Here is a 19,755-nt window from a genome sequence, read left to right on the forward strand (position 1 = left end):
ATTTGGACTCATCAGACCAAAGGACAGATTTCCACCGGTCTAATGTCCATTGCTTGTGTTTCTTGGCCCAATTGCTTGTGTTTCTTCTTATTGGTGTCCTTTAGTAGTGGTTTATTTTCAGCATTTCGACCATGAAGGCCTGATTCACGTAGTCTCCTCTGAACAGTTGATGTTGAGATGTGTCTGTTACTTGAACTCTGTGAAGCATTTATTTGGGATAACATTTGGGCTGGTAACTCTAATGAACTTATCCTCATCAGCAGAGGTAACTCTGGGTCTTCCTTTCCTGTGGCGGTCCTCATGAGAGCCAGTTTCATCATATCGCTTGATGGTTTTTGCGACTGCACTTGAAGAAACTTTCAAAGTTCTTTAAATGTTCTGTACTGACTGACCTTCATGTCTTAAAGTAATGATGGACTGTTGTTTCTCTTTGCTTATTTGAGCTGTTCTTGCCATAATATGGACTTGTTCTTTTACCAAAAAGGACTATCTTCTGTATACCGCCCCTACCTTGTCACAACACAACTGGTTGGCTCAAACGCATTAACAAGGTTCACTTGTTAATTGAAATGCATTCCAGGTGACTACCTCATGATGCTGGTAGAGAGAATGCCAAAAGTGTGCAAAGCTGTGATCAAGGCAAAGGGGGGCTACTTTGAAGAATCTCAAATATGAAATATTTTTTTATTTCTTTAACACTTCTTTGGTTACTACATGATTCCATGTGTTATTTCCTATTTTTGATGTCTTCACTATTATTCTAAAATGTAGAAAATAGAAAAAATTAAGCAAAACCCTTGAATGAGTAGGTTTGTCCAAACTTTTAACTTTTATCTTATATATATTTATGTATATATACATATATTTAAAGTTTATACATCCAAAAATGGATGTAGCAACTACAAATTGGCCAAGTTTGAGCATGTGTCCATTAGGACTATGGATTATTATTGTTTTCAGCATGAATTAGATTGAGCAATAAAAGCCCCACTTTGATTGAATCCGCTTGGATCCGCACTATGCAGCTGTTGCAAGAGCGCATTTTTCACTGGTTGCCCACTGGTTTCAAAAAGATTTGTGAACAGCCATCCACAACAAGCACAAATTGGATAATCTTTGGATGCCAACAGCAGTCGCACAATTGGAAGACATAGCTTGGACTGTAGCCTACAAAATCCTATTTATTCCCGCGATCCATCAAACACATTTGGTGTGTCATTTTAGTGGTCTCTGATTTGTGGCCAGACTCGCTCAGGTGGAAAAAAATTACATTTGCGCCTTTTTTCAAAGCTGATTTGAATGTCATTGAGAATACAGAGAAGTGTCAAATATTTTTTCAGGAAATATCCTTTCTGAATTTAAAAGTAATCCTCGAAGTAATCATCATCATGTAATCTGATTACACTATTGTTGCTGGTAACGTAACGGTTTACTGTTGCCGTTTTTTGTAATCCTTTACATGTAATCTCTTACTCCCCAACCCTGCTGATTTCCTAATATGAACTGTAACCGTAAAATTGTAACATTTGTTGCATGTTGCGTTTATATTTTTGTTCAGTATTGTAGTCAAGGAGTTCTGATTTGTGATGATGGGATGTTGTTTTCTCATCGTTTTATACAAATGTATTAGCTACATTATTAGCTAATCCAGACCAGACTAGTCTAATATAGTGGGTTATAAAGTATACATAATAAATGGGGACAGTTATGGTTCCATATCACATTAGTTGATAGGCTACAAATCCCACAAATACTTGATGAACCTTGCTGTTCACGGAAAAATATCGTAATTTTGGTGTAATAATCAACATAACATAATTTGAGCGGAAAGGTGCAAACAAATTAATGGGATGGAGAATTCATATTCAGAGGATGTAGTGTGTGATGGACATGTCAAAGACCAGTGAATGGGCCTTTTTCGTTTGATATTATCCAATTATTATCCAATTTATTCACTGCAAGTTTCCCATGGCAGCATCCACCGGCGCATAATCATATATATCAAGGTTTTCAAACGGGAGGAATTTCAACCAATCGCCTGTAGACTTCAGGCGGTGGAATCCAATCATATTTGATCTTTGAATAGTGGGTGTGCCGCACGGCTGGTCCTAGAGGCGGGAATAGAAAAGTGCTGCATGGCGAGTTTGGTTGAGAAGAAGTTGGATGGTGGGGGTGTACCACTGATGAGAAGCGTCCGAAAAAAGGGAATATTTGCAGACATTTCAAAGAATACTGAGGAATATTACTTTGTTCTGCTTACTATCAGGATATTCATAAAAGTGCCTGACTTTCATTATCATCTGCACCAGGTGAGTTTATTAGAGTCGTTTTCTTGAGGGATGCCGGGGTGGCTAGCTGGCTAACGGATTATTTTGCCATGACTTCAACGATGGAGGACCTCAACCTTGCTGGCTAGTTGACACTAAACTAGCTAGCTAGCTAACATGCTCAATTGTTTCAATGACATTTTCTAGATAAAAAAAATAATCATCAATTGAATTAAGTAATCCTTTTCATAATAGCAAACTAATTGATATGCTCATTATAGGAACATTCTAAAATGTCTTTCCAGGTATACATTTCAGTGATGGTGCATGCAGCGCAAGGACCCTAAACTGCATCAGAACTCCTGACTCCTTTTGATGTTCATTGCTTTAGCTCGTGCTAAAGATATGGTATTTTAACACATTCATGTACTGTTCGGTTATGATAATAGAAGTTGAACTTTTATTTAGAAATTCAATATTGTATAAACTATGCTCACCAATGCAGCTAAATACAGAGCTTGCCCGACAATGTTAGCTAACGTTACCTAGCTAACATTACAGCAAGAATCAGTTTGACGTGGGCAATGTATTTTATTCTAACCACGTTTACTCGGCAAGTTTATCAGCGAAGGGCTTGGTAATTTCAACAAGGGCTGGCAATGCCTTGGCTGGATGACTTGTTTGGCGTGCGGTCAGATATCATAGCGGTTTTCTGAGACGTAGAGAGGGGATGCAGTGGCACGACATTACGCTTAGCTGCACCCTGATCCCTCTATCCAGGGATCTGGCCCAGTTTCGGGTTGAAGCAACACCGTGTAAACACCCTGCTTGCCGTCATCAGCTGAAGCTGGCTTGCCCAGTTGTCTGACCGTCGTCAATACATCTCTTGATTTTCTGTCAATATTCTCAAGTATAGCCTAATCTCCTCGAGCCATAGGCTTTATCAAAAGTTCATATAGTTTTCAGAAATTGGTCCCACTATCAGTCTAGAAATGCTGAATAGCTCATGTCAGCAGTAATAGACTATTACAATAAGATAGTGTTATCGGAGTTGATGACATCATATCCCAATCATTCTTATCACATTAAGAAATTATATGGCACACTGGCTACTACCTGGATCAGGAAGTGTGCTTGGTTGCTTCTTCCTATTTAGTATGGTCTAGTCAGCTTAATCAGGCTCTGTAAACACTAGATACTGATACAGAAGCTGGCGGTGGTGGTCTGTGAAGCATTTCAGCAGGGCTGGGCTACATGGAAGACTGCAATTCCTCCACTCCTCCCTGGATGCTTCAGGCGAAGATATATTATGTTGTTTTTCTGCAGTCATGGTGCGAAGGAGGCTGAAGTGTTCTCCAAATACTGATCTAGGGTTAGCTTTCCCCCTTGGCTCTTCCTTCCAATCCCTAGCCTAGCTGAACTGGAAGAAGTCATGCATATGCAGTGTATGACAGACAGACCGTGAATCTATCTCTGTAGAGGGAGAGCCTCTAGTCTACCCACACATAGCTTGGCTCAGACATCAGGGTGATAATTGTCATGTGTGCTGTCTGAGGAAAGTTTATTTTTGAGGGAGTTGGTGAGAGGGACACACTGAGGGTACTGTACTTGGACTGGGAGTGTGTTACTGTAGGAGAGAGTCTGATTTACAAGGAGACTAACCTCAGAACTCAGCTCAGCTGTCTGTTGTTCTGGTATTTAAGCTCCAGATTTTGAGGATTACTAGTATTCTGTATCCCAAACTACCCCTGGGCATCACATTCATCATTAGATCTACAGGAGAGCTTCGGTAGGGGCTAGGGGTCGACCTGAGTTTTTAAATAATGGGTATAACTCAACCAATGTGTTAACTGTTTGTGTCTCCCGTCCAGGTGTCCTAGTGTGTTCTGGTTGTACCCCAGAGATGGCACAGCGGAGCGGGCAGGAGGACCCGGAGCGGTACCTGTTCGTGGACCGTGCCGTGGTCTGCAACCCGGCCACGCAGGCCGACTGGACGGCCAAGAAGCTCGTGTGGATCCCCTCGGAGCGCCACGGCTTCGAGGCGGCCAGCATCCGCGAGGAGCGCGGCGACGAGGTGGTGGTGGAGCTGGCTGAGAACAGCAAGAAGGCCATGGTGAACAAGGACGATATCCAGAAGATGAACCCTCCCAAGTTCAGTAAGGTGGAGGACATGGCCGAGCTCACGTGTTTGAACGAGGCTTCAGTGCTGCACAACCTCAAGGACCGCTACTACTCTGGCCTTATCTACGTAAGTAGGATAGAAGTCCTGCTTTTGACTCCTGACTTGAGAAAACCAGGTGTAGGCTTCTTTACCTTACATTGGTATCTTATTGAAGTGGACCAGTAGCCTTTCCCCTCCCTTTTTGGTATCAATCAGCATTGTCCAATACCAAACCCACAGAGATCCCCCAAAACAATTTGTCCTTAGATAAACCACCATATCCCAGGGTTCTAATAAGTTGGCAATGACATTAGCAATGTCCCAGATAACCAGCGTTTCCCCTGTGATTACGGCCCACTTAGTGACATGACATGCATTCCTGGAATAGATGGAATGTCAGTTAGCCGCCTGAGACCCAGAGAGAAGGGAGGACAACTGTGATTGCCTCCACAGTTCCACAGCACCAGCTATTCCTGTGGTTCTCTCCCCAGGTGGCTGCAATAAGAGGCAGAAGGACAGCTCGGGGGATGAGGTCATTTTGGGACGTTAATAAAGCAGAGGTTTTATGAGGGAATCTGTGAGGGATTTAGTGTTGTTTTTTTAAGGTTTCTATGGCTTATGGAGTGGTCCTAGTTAATGGCTTGTTGGCTGATGTGGGAATATGTAATTAGTTCCCATGGGTTGCATTTTCAGCTCTCTAACCCTGACCCCTCTCAATAACAAACATTAGCAAGCTCCAATGCTCTAGGGCAGGGTTCACCAACTGGTGGCCCACGGCCAGATTAAAACATTTTTGGGGTTATTTTATTTTTTATTTTGTTTTATTTTTGGACATTACTAAAATACTTTTAAAACACCAGGAAATCAACTCCAAGTGATTTTAATTTTGGAAATCTGTTCAAGTATTCCCACACATAATTGAGAGAAACATGGGATCGTATAGAAATGGTTTTAAATTATTATGTTTTAGTCAAATATTATATCGGTTTGAGCTTCTTGCTACAAATTATTTGTAATTATGTACCAGCTCTCCGACCATCTGGTCAATAAAAAAATGTTGATGATCCCTACTAGTAACAAAGTGGGCCATTTTGTCATAGTAACTGACCTGCTAGAAATGACAAGAAGGCCTCTCGACCCAAACCCTATGCCCCGTCCAACACACTCCCCGGCAGGGGCTGGATTGCTAGGTGAGCACCAGGCTTTAGTGAGGCCCTGTCGGTGCTCCATCCATCCATGTGGCTAGTAGTGCTAATGTAATGGCTCCCTGCCAATGGGCCTGATCTGCAGTAATCAGCCAGCCAGGGAGGGAGGCTCATGCTGAGTCATTCACACAGACTAACTGTACCGCCTTCACAGGGCTCTTTGTCTCCCTGCAGATAAGCAACAGCTGGCCCTGAATAACTGGCATATTTTCAACCTTCAGTAGTACTGTACCTAACCTACTACTTGATTAAAAAATAACTCCCTGTCAAGTAGGGCTGAACACATTTAGTCAACTGGTTGATTGTTTGGTCGTAAATAGATTTTGTTTTTCATGGTGCACAAGACACCTGTCTATTTTGCGCCTGTCCACAGAGATGGCACAGTCCATCACTCTTATGACATGTGCTACTGATATTGTAAATGGTTATATAATGTAAGAATAATGGTGCAACACTAATAAATATATTATTTTATAACAAATGCGCCTTCTCCCGTGAGGGATAGCGGTCGCTGTCCGTGGTTCTGAAACGTAATCTTCAGGGCGCTGTTGAATTGGCGCCTTTCTCTATGTTGCTTAGTGCATAATGGCGTCGTTAACCAGCATGTTGGTGTTGAGAACAATGCGGCGGAGGCAGCAGCGGAGTTAGGAAACGAGGAAGCAGCCCTTGCCTTAATTGTCTAAGAAAATTGAGGAGAGAGGAAAGCCCAACTTTATTAGGTCTATAATCAATAGCCTAACTGTTAAACGTGCCTGGCTTTATAAATCATCCATATATATCTACATTATATAACCAATAAGACAGATCCTGCTTCTGTTGCCAGAATGAGTGTTTGTTTAATAGCCTACTGATTCCGTGAGCACCAAGCCTCATGCAACCTTAAAATGTAGAATAAAGCAATTTCACAAATTCAGCTGTTTTTAATCTTTGCTCTGCTGTAATAAAGTCTTTACACCGTTTTTTTCGTTAGAACAGACTCTGGTATTACATTTAATTTATTTACTGTTGTTTACGCTGTTCCAAACGGGCAGAAAAATTATATGGTAATCTAACAGCTCCTGTATGTCACACATAATGTGCACGCAGCTCTCGCTCCTATAGCCTCCTTTATCTTGATCTTCTTTGATCTTCTTGTTCTTATTTTTATTGTTACAATTATTATTATGATCACCATTACAATAAGTAATGTCATTATCATCTGAAACCCTACCTCTTCAAACAGTATCTTAAATAATCCTCCTCCTCACCTCAAACCCCCCCCCAAATAAACCGAACCCCTCTGACCGCTCTGACTACTGCTACATTATTGAGGAAAAATGTACTTTCTATGCCTGTGAAAAATGATATGGTAATCTAACAGCTCCTGTTTGTCACACATAATGTGCACGCAGCTCTCGCTCCTAAACAATGATAATATTGTGATCTAAAAGCAGCTGTTTGGTACACAATACTCACACAGCGCTTGTTCCTATATCCCCTCCTTTTTCTTCTTCTCCAATAGTTTCCACAACTAAGTCAAATGTCTTCCACACATCTGACTTTCCCTCCTGAGCAATTCCCCCGTTTTCTTTTTCATGTCCTCCGCATCCATTTTGCTGTCACATATGTTATGATGTTCTGAGTTTGTTATAACAAATGTATTGATGTGATTATGATAGGCTGTAGGTCAGGACCTATTGGTCACGTGCATGCAATGTATACATGTTTCACGTAAAGAGAGCAAGGGTTGAGGGAAAAGGGAATGTTTTTTTATACAAATTAGGTATTTTGGTAACCGAACCTTTCAGCCAGAGAAACAAGTAAGAAACTAAATGGCTGTAATTATGTTGCATAGGAACTGCAACCAGGTTCCTATTAAATTACCTAAATTCCCCCCCGCCCGGCCCCCCGTGAATGGTTTGTCCTCGGGGTTTCGCCTGCCAAATCAGTTCTGTTATACTCACAGATATTATTTTAACAGTTTTAGAAACTTTAGAGTGTTTACTATCCAAATCTACCAATTATATGCATGTCCTAGCTTCTGGGCCTGAATAACAGGCAGTTTACTTTGGGCACGCTTTTCATCCGGACGTGAAAATACTGCCCCCTATCCCTAAGACGTTTTAACACAGCGTGGCCATCGGGCTCCCTCTTGAGCTATTTGTGTCTTAATTATTTAATCAAACAGTGTGCTTAAAGCATCAGACAAGCTCAGTGCATATAGTTGATTTTATTCAAAGACATAGGGTGTGTCTATATATGGAAAAATACACGTTCTACAGATGACTCAGTCGACCAAGATTTTTTTTAGCCAGTGACAGCCCTACTGTCAAGTTCGCTGGATCTGTATTAGGTTCGGGCGGTATCCAGATTGTCACAACGGCCTTGTGCCATCCCAGGATATTCGGTATTACAGGCACTGAACACTAAGGGCGCCATTTTCAAAAAGGGAAAGGGGGGATACTTAGTCAGTTGCACAACTGAATGCATTCAACAAAAATGTGTATTGCGCATTTAATGATGCACTATGCAGAAATCGCCATTTCTTGGTTTCTGAAATGTGTATAGTTTGCCTAATTTCAGTTTATGTGACAAAATAAGCTGCTTTAATGTGTGCCGGGAACAGTTGTTTTTTATGGGAGTTACCTGACTTGCTCAAGGGAAGAACGGCAGATTTTTCACCTTGCCGGCTCGCGCATTTGAACCAGCAACCTTTCGGTTACTGGCTCAACGCTCTTACCCACTAGGCTACCCCTAGGCTACACAACTGAGCCTCTTTAATCCGCAGGCTAACAGGTACATGTATAATCCCATAGAGAATGCTAACGAGAGCATTTACGAACATTTTATACATTTTATCCTAAACTATTGTCAGGACAGCCATCCCAGCTAATAAAGTTATACAAGTAACAAAATAATGCTACTCACAGTTTGCTGTATGAACAAAACAAAATATTTGACAGCAAGGCTCTTGATCAGGGTCTCCATTAGCAGGTAATAGCTGCCTTTTGGCCAATATTTTTTTTTTTAAAGCAGAGAAATAAAATCGGCACCGGCATGTCCTTGGCATTGAGAAGAAAAACATTCCCATAGAGAAATAATGCTTTTTAGCCTATTCATTGATGGAAATACTAGTCGATGTAAATACATTTGACTGGTCATGCTTATTGGTCTATAGGTTCATTTGCATAATTTAGTGCAATGAAATTGGCGCGTGTGTATATTTGTTATGTGTCTTATTTAGCACACACGCATAGGATACAGATACAGAGCTTTTGAACGGTAAATCTGTCAGACAGCGCTTTTATAAGCCCAATCATTGCACATTAATTCTAAATGCAATCGTGTGTTGAAAATAGTTTTGATGGCCACAATTAAAAAGAGCTACTCTTTTTATTTCTCAACGGAAGGCAGGCTTCATCAGCGCGTCACACACCACTTTGCAATGAGCTGAAGCCAGTATGCATTTGGAAAACATATACTTAATTGTTTGAAACCTGAACATTTTACTACATATTATGAGGAATGTTTTACCTTGCTTCAAAGTCGCCTAGGCAAATCTGACCATATCTGTGGAGGCAATTACTTTCATAAAGACTTCCATATGCCATTGAAACCAGTAGCCTATTGTTTCATAAAGACTTCCATATGCCATTGAAACCAGTAGCCTATTGTTTCATAAAGACTTACATATGCCATTGAAACCAGTAGCCTATTGTTTCATAAAGACTTCCATATGCCATTGAAACCAGTAGCCTATTGTTTCATAAAGACTTACATATGCCATTGAAACCAGTAGCCTATTGTTTCATAAAGACTTCCATATGCCATTGAAACCAGTAGCCTATTGTTTCATAAAGACTTCCATATGCCATTGAAACCAGTAGCCTATTGTTTCATAAAGACTTCCATATGCCATTGAAACCAGTAGCCTATTTCTCTCATGTTCTATTGGTTTTCAACATTCTTTCATTGTCCGGTAGCCAAAGGGACAATCCTAGTCATTTTAGAAACCCATGCTAGTTGTTGCATATTAGAATTCCCCAATTTCTAAATTTCTAACTGTATTTTCCCGCTAATTGCATTATGAAACAAATTTTCACACGTAGCCTACTGCCTTGTGCGCATTGCTATGGTTATAATGTGAAGAAATAATTGTTTATCAACATTTTAAGCTAAATGTTCTGATCTGTTGCATCAGACTCATTGCTTTAGAATGTTTTCTAGGCCTCCTGCTGGTTGTATGGATTTGGGATCTATTGTCCCACAACTGCCATAGTTTGTTTGGGCTATTTCTTTCTCGACAAGCTGACCAATAGAATATGTCAACTTTTCTAGTATAAGGAGTAGTAGATTGACAGGGGCTTTTGATTTTGCTGTTCGTTACGCATCTTGTTGGCTGAGGAAAAGTAAATGTAACGTCTTCAAAGTGTGCAGTGGAATTCAGTAAGAAGGACGCACGTCGTTGCATCCTCAACTTGCATGTTCTGTTAAGATAAATTACCATAATCTAAATGGGATTTCTGTCATTCTGAGCAACGTGGGTGGACGCCCTAATCAGGTTACGCACCCAATGGATATGGGTCCGGGTAAATTAAAATGGGGCCAGTCAATTGTCCAGGGTCACATTTTCCTAAAGGAAACCCTGCTCTTGATCCAGGATTCTCTGCTGTTACCAAACGAAGAAGCTAACCACTGAATTAGCAAACAAAATGCACAACTGCAGAGCATTTAGCAACTTTTAGACAGTTAACTTAGTTATAAGTAATCTAGCTGGCAAACATTTAGTTGTGAATGTAACTACATTACCTGGCGCGTGCTGCACAACAGCGTGTGACCCACAAGGCTCCGGTCTGTCGTTGTTGTGTGCTTGTAAACAAACACCACGTGACTGGGGACTACCGGTAAGCTTCATTATGAAAAAATGTGACAGGTGAAATGAAGAACGCAATCTTCTTGATCTCCTAACTTATTGCACAAGTTGAGTGCAGGTATTTACTTAAAGTAGCTACAAATATTCAAAGGTGTTTTAAACTTCAAAGAAATAGTTTCAATGGTAATGACGGTATTGAAAAACCATCCTGTGAACTATTTCCATATACCCCAGTATACATATACGGTATACTGCCCAAACCTAATCTGGATGTCTTTGTCGCTCTTCCATTTCCCTGTCTCTCGCTCTCTCCCACCTTGTCTCTCCCTCCATCTCTTTCTTTCTCTCCATCTCTTTTAAAACATTTATTCTAACCTCCTTAGGCATCATAGTGTGTTATTTTTTCACATTTCCTCAGATCAAGTAAAGCACTGCATGAGTTACCAGGGGAGAAGTAGACTGCTGTAATTAGTAGTTAGCATGTCAGCCTAGAAGCAGCATGTGCTGCCTGCAGAGAAGTTTATTTCTATTCTAGACAATTACACCCTGACACAGTTTGGAGGGGGAGATATTCATTTTATTCTGAGAGCTTTATATTCTAAATATAGTGCATTCGGAAAGTATTCAGACCCCTTGACTTTTTCCACATTTCGTTACGTTACAGCCTGATTCAAAAATTTATAAAATAGTTTTTCCCCCTTATCTTTCTACACACAATACTCCATAATGACAAAACAAAAACTAGTTTGTAGAAATGTGTGCGAATTTATAAAATATACAAATGCAATATTTACATAAGTATTCAGACCCTTTATGCAGTACTTTGTTGGAACACCTTTGACAGTGATTACAGTCTCGATTCTTCTTGGGTTTGATGCTGCAAGCTTGGCACCTGTATTTGTTGAGTTTCTCCCATTCTTCTGTGCAGATCTTCTCAAGCTCTGTCAAGTTGAATGGGGAGTGTCGCTGCACAGCTATTTTCAGGTCTCCAGGGATGTTAGTTCGGGTTCAAGTCTGGGCTCTGGCTGGGCCACTCAAGAACATTCAGAGACTTGTTCCGAAGCCACTCCTTTGTTGTCTTGGCTGTGTGCCTAGGATTGTTGTCCTGTTGGAAGGTGAACCTTCACCCCCAGTCTGAGGTCCTGAGCACTCTGGAGCAGGTTTTCATCAAGGATCTCTCTGTACTTTGCTCCGTTCATTTTCCCCTCAATCCTGACTAGTCTCCCAGTCCCTGCCGCTGAAAAACATCCCCACAGCATGATGCTGCCACCACCATGCTTCACCGTAGGTATCGTGCCAGGTTTTCTCCAGACGTGATGCTTGGTATTCATGCCAAATAGTTCAATTTTGGTTTCATCAGACCAGAGAATCTTGTTTCTCATGATCTGAGAGTTCTTTAGGTGCCTTTTGGCAAACTCCAAGCGGGCTGTCTGGCCACTCTACTATAAAGGCCTGATTGGTGGAGTGCTGTAGAGATCGTTGTGCTTCTGGAAGGTTCTCCCTTCTCCATACAGGAAATCTAGAACTCTGTCAGAGTGACCATCGGGTTCTTGGTCACCTACCTGACCAAGGCCCTTCTCCCTTGTTTGCTCAGTTTGGCTGGGCGGCCAGCTCTAGGAAGAGTCTTGGTGGTTCCAAACTTCTTCCATTTAAGAATGATGTAGGCCACTGTGTTCATGGGGACCTTCAACGCTGCAGATATTTTGTGGTACCGTTCCCCAGATCTGTGCCTCGACACAATCCTGTTTCGGAGCTCTACGGACAATTCCTTCAACCTCATGGCTTGGTTTTTGCTCTGACATGCACTGTCAACTGTGGGACCTTATATAGACAGGTGCCTGCCTTTCCAAATCATGTCCAATCAATTGAATTACCACAGGTGGACTCTAATCAAGTTGTAGAAACATCTCAAGGATGATCAATGGAAACAGGAATCACCTGAGCTCAATTTTGAATCTCATAGCAAAGGGTCTGAATACTTATGTATATAAGGTATTTCTGTTTTTTTTTTAAATTATAAATGTGCAAATAATTCAAACAACCTGTTTTCTCTTGTTCATTGTGGGGTATTGTGTGTAGATTGAGGGGGGCAAAAATATTTAATGCATTTTAGAATAAGGCTGTAACGTAACAAAATGTGGAAAAAGGGAAGGGGTCTGAATAATTTCTGAATGCACTGTATATATAGATATTATATAGAGGATATTATGTGGAGGACATGATATATACAGCTCTGGAAAAAATTAAGAAACCACTGCAAAATTATCAGTTTCTCAGGTTTGACTATTTATAGGTATGTGTTTGGGTAAAATGAACATTTTTGTTTTATTATATAAACTACTGACAACATTTCTCCCAAAATACAAATATTGTCATTTAGGTCATTTATTTGCAGAAAATGACAACTGGTCAAAATAACAAAACAGTTGCAGTGTTGTCAGACCTCGAATAAAGAAAATAAGTTCATATTCATTTTTAAACAACACAATACTAATGTTTTAACTTTGGAATAGTACAGAAATCAGTATTTGGTGGAATAACCCCGATTTTCAATCACAACTTTCATGCGTCTTGGCATGCCCTCCACCAGACTTTCACATTGATGTTGGGTGCCTTTATGCCATTCCTGGCGCAAAAATTCAAGCAGCTCGGCTTTGTTTAATGGCTTGTGACCATCCATCTTCTTCTTGATCACATTCCAGAGGTTTTCAATGGGGTTCAGGTCTGGAGATTGGGCTGGCTATGACAGGGTCTTGATCTGGTGGTCCTCCATCCACATCTTGATTGACCTGGCTGCGTGTCATGGAACATTGTCAGAGCAGATGGAAGCAAGTTTTCTTCCAGGTCAACCTTGTACGTGGTTTGATTCATGCGTCCTTCACAAAGACAAATCTGTCCGATTCCAGCCTTGCTGAAGCACCTCCAGATCATCACAGATCTTCCACCAAATTTCACCATGAGTGTGAGACCTGGAGAGGCCTACAAGCCAGTGTCTCAGCAAGGTCTTTCCCAGACCGCAATTTCAAGGCAAACAGGGGTTTCCAGATGTGCTGTCAAAGTTCTTTTAAAGAAGCACAAAGAAGCACAAACGGGCAACGTTGAGGACCGTAGACGCAGTGGTCGGCCAAGAAACATCATGCTTACTTCCCTTCGCAATCAGAAGATGTCCAGCAGTGCCATCAGCTCAGAATGGGCAGAGAACAGTGGGACCCTGGTACACCCATCTACTGTCTGGAGAAGTCTGGTCAGAAGTCGCCTTCATGGACGATTTGCTCCCGAAAAGCCATACCTCCGACGTGGAAACAAGGCACAGCGACTCAACTATGCACGAAAACACAGGAACTGGGTGCATAAAAATGTCAGAAGGTGCTCTGGACTGATGAGTCAAAATTTGAAATATCTGTCTAGCAGAAGGTAGTTTGTTCGCTGAAGGGCTGGAGAGCGGTACATGAATGAGTGTCTGCAGGCAACAGTGAAGCATGGTGGAGGTTCCTTGCAAGTTTGGGGCTGCATTTCTACAAATGGAGTTGGGGATTTGGTCAGAATGAATGGTCTCCTCAATGCTGAAAAGTACAGGCAACTTATCTATCATGAAATACCATCAGGGTATCTGATTGGCCCCAAATGTATTCTGCAGCAAGACAACGACCCCAAACATACAGCGAAAGTCATTAAGAACTATCTTCAGCGTAAAGAATAACAAGGAGTCCTGGAAGTGATGGTATGGCCCCCACAGAGCCCTGATCTCAACATCAACAAGTCTGTCTGGGATTACATGAAGAGAGAGAAGCACCTGAGGCTGCCTAAATCCACAGAAGAACTGTGGTTAGTTCTCCAAGATGTTTGGGCCAACCTACCTGCTGAGTTTCTTCAGAAATTGTGTGTACCTAGAAGTGTACCTAGAAGACTTGATGCTGTTTTGAAGGCAAAGCTTGGTCACACCAAATATTGATTTGATGTAGATTTGTCTTCTGTTCATTCACTTTGCATTTTGTTAATTGATAAATATAAACTATTAACATGTCTATTTTTGAAAGCATTCTTACTTTACAGTTTTTTCCACACCTGCCTAAAACTTTTGCACAGTACTGTGTGTTTTGGCTGATGTTTGATCCTGTGACTGTTAATGACTCTCAGGTCACAGGGTAAAAAAAACGGTCTCCTCTGTCTCTCTGGGGGTGCTGAAGGATATTGGTTTGTTTTTGCGAGGCTGTACATTGCAGTTTCTTTCTTGTAAAATAGGTTTCATATGCACTCCGTTGATAAAAGAACAACACCGAGGTTTACAGCGAGCTCTGCCTATCCTGAACTCTCCTGGTGCTACAGGTTCTTGACCCCTGGCTACCCTATGCTAATGAGATAGAATGTTATAGGCTGAGAACTGTAGGACTCTCGGCGCCAAAGATGGTTAATAAGCATGACTGGTGCCGACTAGGTCAAGATCCACTCCTTGCAATCCAATACAGTAGAGGCCAGGGACATTTCATAGGGAACAGTCCCACTTTGAAACTGCCACTGACTCAATCCTCAACAACGCTGATGTGCCCCAGGTGCGTATTGAAAAGAGGCTGTTGAGGGGTAAGGAAGGACACTTGCCTCCAGATGTCTGTTTTTGGTAGTACTGAGCGATAAACACTTTTTTTACTGTGAGATCAATGCGCATGTTGCACAGTTTCTCTAGAAATTAATCAGATACAGCCTGAACTGTGCAATGTAGTAGGGAGTTGTAGTTTCCAACAGGGCTAATATTCCACATTGTTTAGCGCATAAGATGCGGTAATTAACTACAATGGCCATAATCCATTGTGCATTTACATGTCCGGTCTGTGTTTCTTTTACGCCTGCTGCAGAAGAGATAAAATAATGCGTGATTGTGAGAGGATATAGAGAGCAGCTGTTGCTCCTCAAGGTATCTACCTGAAAGTGCATGATCTAAATGATTGATAATTGGTATTCTGCAGTCATGCCTTATTTACTTTGAAGATCTACAAAATAGTGATTTTGTGAGACAGTATAGACAGCAGCTCTATAGAGATGAGATGATGACTTGGAATGAAATAATAGTTTAATATACACAACAAGTGAGATATTTGAGTAAAGTAATGTGAATGAAGGTTAATAGGTGATAAGCAGTAATGGACAGTCACTACCATCATGGGACTTTTATTTATTGTGTGTTACAGCATTTAACCCACATAATGCATAGTGCATTTAATGTTTTAATAATCGAAACCGAAATCGAAACCATGAAATATTTTTTGTAATCGAACCGAAACCGAACCGACCTCAGAAAGCACTAATTGCTCAGCACTCGTTTTTGGTCAGCTGCATAGCATTCTCGTTTCCCCTTGTGGTCCAACCTCAATGCCCCCAGGAAAGGGCTAGCTTTTGGGCTGAATGTGTGATGTGTTATTAAATGCATGTGTTTCTGTAACCTTTTAAGTAACAGTATCTGCTGTATCCTTTGTACTGCAACAGTGCAGACTGGGAAGACGGCCCAAGGCCTGGAGCTTTGAGTTGATGTTTGGTCACCTTCATCTGCAGACATCCCCTCTTCAGTCTCCCCTAAGCCTGGCTTTCACTGGAGCATGGGTCTCTGTTCTCAATAGAAACCAGTGCGTCAGTTATGTTTTTCCCATAAAAAATATCAAGAGAATATTTTCTTTAAGTCCCCATAAGCAGACAGACGGGACCCAAACCACTCCTTTCCTGCCTGATGCCTCAGACTCGCAGCCTGGTCACAGGCCCGCCGGGATGAGTATGAGGCAGAGATCAGTATGCATACACACACACTGTGTAGATGGAGCAAAACTGCTTGCTCTGCGCTAGTGTGCCGTTGGTCTCCTCCCACGCTCAGACCCCAATGCTATTGGAGCACTGGAAATGAAGCAGTGCTCATAGTGAACGATATTAGACCATTCTCTCTCTAAACCCTTTGAAAATTCTATTCTCCATAATCATCGCCTCTTTTCAATATGCTATGACAATCAAAACGGAGTGGCACTGAGCTAAGCTTCGCGGACGGAACAATGTTGAGAATGAGAATGAAAACATCCACTCTCTCCATGGAGAGGCCCTCAACTCTTGCCGTTGCTCAGCTACGCTCAGCTTGGGCTTGGCACGGGGGACCACTTGGACATTTCCGGAGAACTGGGAACCTAGTCAACTGTGTCAGAGTTCTCCGTTGTTAACCACAGCCTGGCTATCTGGGTACACTACTTTGTTGTACTGAGAGACAGGTTCTTGTCTCACGCCTCCCTCCATCTAAGGCACAGTGCTGTGTGAGACGTATATGCTCTTGGCCGGCGTTTCACCCCGGTCTCTACTGTATTGAGAGAGAGGGACAGGTTCTTCGCCAAGGCCTCCATATACCTCCTACACGTCTCACCCCCGCCTGCAGACCCAGAGCCCCACTAATCCCCCAAGTACTCCCCAGGGGCTGCCATCCAGGCTGGGAAGCTGAGTCCTATCTCTCCCCGACCCTGCTGCTGCCTCTGGGTCTGGGCTGCGCCAGCCGGAGCGCTGATCCGTCTGCCTGGCGCTGCGCCCACTGTGGGGGGGAAGGGGCGACAGGTGGTGTGGTGTGTCCGCTGGCCCTACTCTGCTGCCAGCTAAAGGTGAGGCTTGCAACTATGTGGGGATCTGTGGATTCCGCAGGAATCTCTTCCATAACTCCATAAATACTCATCGACCAGTGCACCAAGATGAATCGCACTAGAATGTTAGTTACCCCTGTGTAGCCACATACCCCTTGCTAGTGACCCCTGCATCCATAATTTTTCTCCCCAAAAAGCGACCTAGTCCCACAATGTGACTCATGAACATTCGTCACGCCGTTCTTGATTTCTTCCTTTTGTGGTGTATTTTTCTTGACATTTTAATTTGGACATTTTACTGCATTGTTAGGAGCTAGTAACATAAGCGTTTCGCTGCACCGCTATAACACCTGCTAAACTGTGTACGCGACCAATAAACTTTGATTTGATTTTGGTTTGAACAACAAATCTCTGCTTCCTCCCGAGCTTGTTGTTGCTGTGGCTGGCCCATGACCAGGCTAGAGCATATCTCTGCCCTTCCAAGGGATCTGTCTGTGTACGTATGAAAGACTGGCCATCTGGTGACCCACTCACCCCTCCCCTAATGCACACCATGATATCCCCCAAAATCACTGCACCACGTGTCGTCGCAAAGTGACCGGTCATCACATTCTGCAATGGTGATGGTGATTGTCTCATTTCCATTCATCATGACCTTCAATATATTGGCATTATTTTTATACCACATAACACAATGCCACAAACCCCAGTCATGCTGCAGCCAAATAGAGTGCAGTAAAAGTCCCCTGTGGTCCAAAGACTGAGATAAGAGGTATAGCAGCTAGCTGGTGTGTGAGCGGACACCTTTGTTTTATCTCCCAGAGGAGAAGGAGTGTGTGTGACTCACAAACACATTTCCCGCTGCCGCCAGGCGACAGCTGTGGCGGTGAGCTTTGCTCCGCAAGAGTCTTTAGACTAGGACCCTGCCGCTACCCCCACCCCCCACCAGTATGCCGTGGCCACACCGCCATTGTTCCAGCTCAGCAACTTGGTTAGCCGACCTCGGGCCCCTCTGCAGCCCCCTGTCTTTTGCCTCCCCTGCCCCAACACACTAGACACCATAGTTACATGAATGTGTCTCTGCCGCCCAGCTAAGCTTGGACTGACCAAGAGAGAGGGACTGAGAGATGGAGAGAAAGGGTGCATGGACACAGAGAGAAAGGCAGAATGGGAAATGGACCCTTCTGCATAATCACCCGTCCCCCCTCTCTTACTTGGTTAATGGAATATCCTGGCCGGCAGACTGTAGACAGGGATTAACCCTCTCCTGCCCCCCCCACGTCTGACACTGCAGGGATGATATGGCAGTTTTATACGCAACTGCAACGACCCCCATTTAGAGATCTGCATTAGTGTTAAAGAGATCAGATTTGTTGCTCTCCGTTTCGGGTTATTACAATGCATCACACACAGCGTAACTCATTCCCTGGCTTAAGTGTGTTGGACTGCACTGAATAAAGAGCCGTCCTCTCAGCCGGATGCAATGAGCTGGAGGCGGAGGAGGAGAAAGCTGTGAGTGCCATGTGGGAGGAATCTCAAATGGTGCAGCACTTTGGCAGCCATCCTCCTAGCAGCATCTATATCACAGAGACTGTTTCTGTATGATCAGTTTTTGGAGGTCAGGGGGAGAGTGAGAGATAAGGGAAAATAAATCTCGGCCAGTGGGCGCGGTGGCTCTGAACCAGAGGCAACCAGTCTTTTTATGATGCCTAATCATTATGATGGTAATGTTTTAATCTCAGTGCCTGTAGCAGCAAACTGAAGGTCAACCTTATCATTAGGCTACTTTGATACGGACCAGCAACGATCTCCGTTCTCTCATTCCCTCTACGCCACCTGTATGTATCCTTTCACATCTTCACTGTCCTTCCACCACCATACAAGCCAAGGTCAGGATATTACTCTGTTTGTGCTTAGTCACTGTCCACTAAGCAGTTCACACTCCTTTTCGTCCCCACAGTGACTGTACGTACATACCCCAACCAGAAGCCATGGATTACAGGCAACATTCGCACTAAGCTGCCGCTTTCAAGGTGCGGGACTCTAACCCGGAAGCTTACAAGAAATCCTGCTATGCCCTGCGACGAACCATCAAACAGGCAAAGCGTCAATACAGGGCTAAGATTGAATCATACTACACCGGCTCCGACGCTCGTCTTATGTGGCAGGGTTTGCAAACTATTACAGACTACAAAGGGAAGCAGAGCCGCGAGCTACCCAGTGACACGAGCCTACCAGACTAGCTAAACCACTTCTATGCTCGCTTCGAGGCAAGCAACACAGAGGCATGCATGAGAGCATCAGCTGTTCCAGACGACTGTGTGATCACGCTCTCCGTAGCCGACGTGAGTAGGACCTTTAAACAGGTCAACATACACAAGGCTGCGGCGCCAGACGGATTACCAGGACGTGTGCTCCGGGCATGTGCTGACCAACTGGCAGGTGTCTTCACTGACATTTACAACATGTCCCTGATTGAGTCTGTAATACCAACATGTTTCAAGCAGACCACCATAGTCCCTGTGCCCAATAACACAAAGGCAACCTGCCTAAATGACTACAGACCCGTTGTAACGGCAGCCTTCCTCCTCTTCACGAGAAGAGGAGGTGTAGCAGGGATCGGACCAAGACGCAGCGTAGCCAGTGTTCAACATGTTTAATTAAGACGATAAAC

General features: G+C 43.1%; 1 protein-coding gene across 2 annotated transcripts in view; it reads left to right on the plus strand.

Moving 5' to 3' along the window:
• Positions 1-4,170: 4,170 nt before the first annotated feature.
• LOC120066681 (myosin-10-like) overlaps positions 4,171-19,755 on the plus strand; it is an 82,446-nt gene continuing 66,861 nt past the window's right edge. For both annotated transcript variants that reach the window (XM_039018126.1, XM_039018134.1), the window contains exon 1: positions 4,171-4,515. In XM_039018126.1, coding sequence (XP_038874054.1) covers positions 4,171-4,515 — 345 coding nt within the window. The remainder of the gene's footprint in view (positions 4,516-19,755) is intronic.

Source organism: Salvelinus namaycush, chromosome 2, assembly GCF_016432855.1.
Source record: "Salvelinus namaycush isolate Seneca chromosome 2, SaNama_1.0, whole genome shotgun sequence".
NCBI classification, from domain to species: Eukaryota; Metazoa; Chordata; class Actinopteri; order Salmoniformes; family Salmonidae; genus Salvelinus; species Salvelinus namaycush.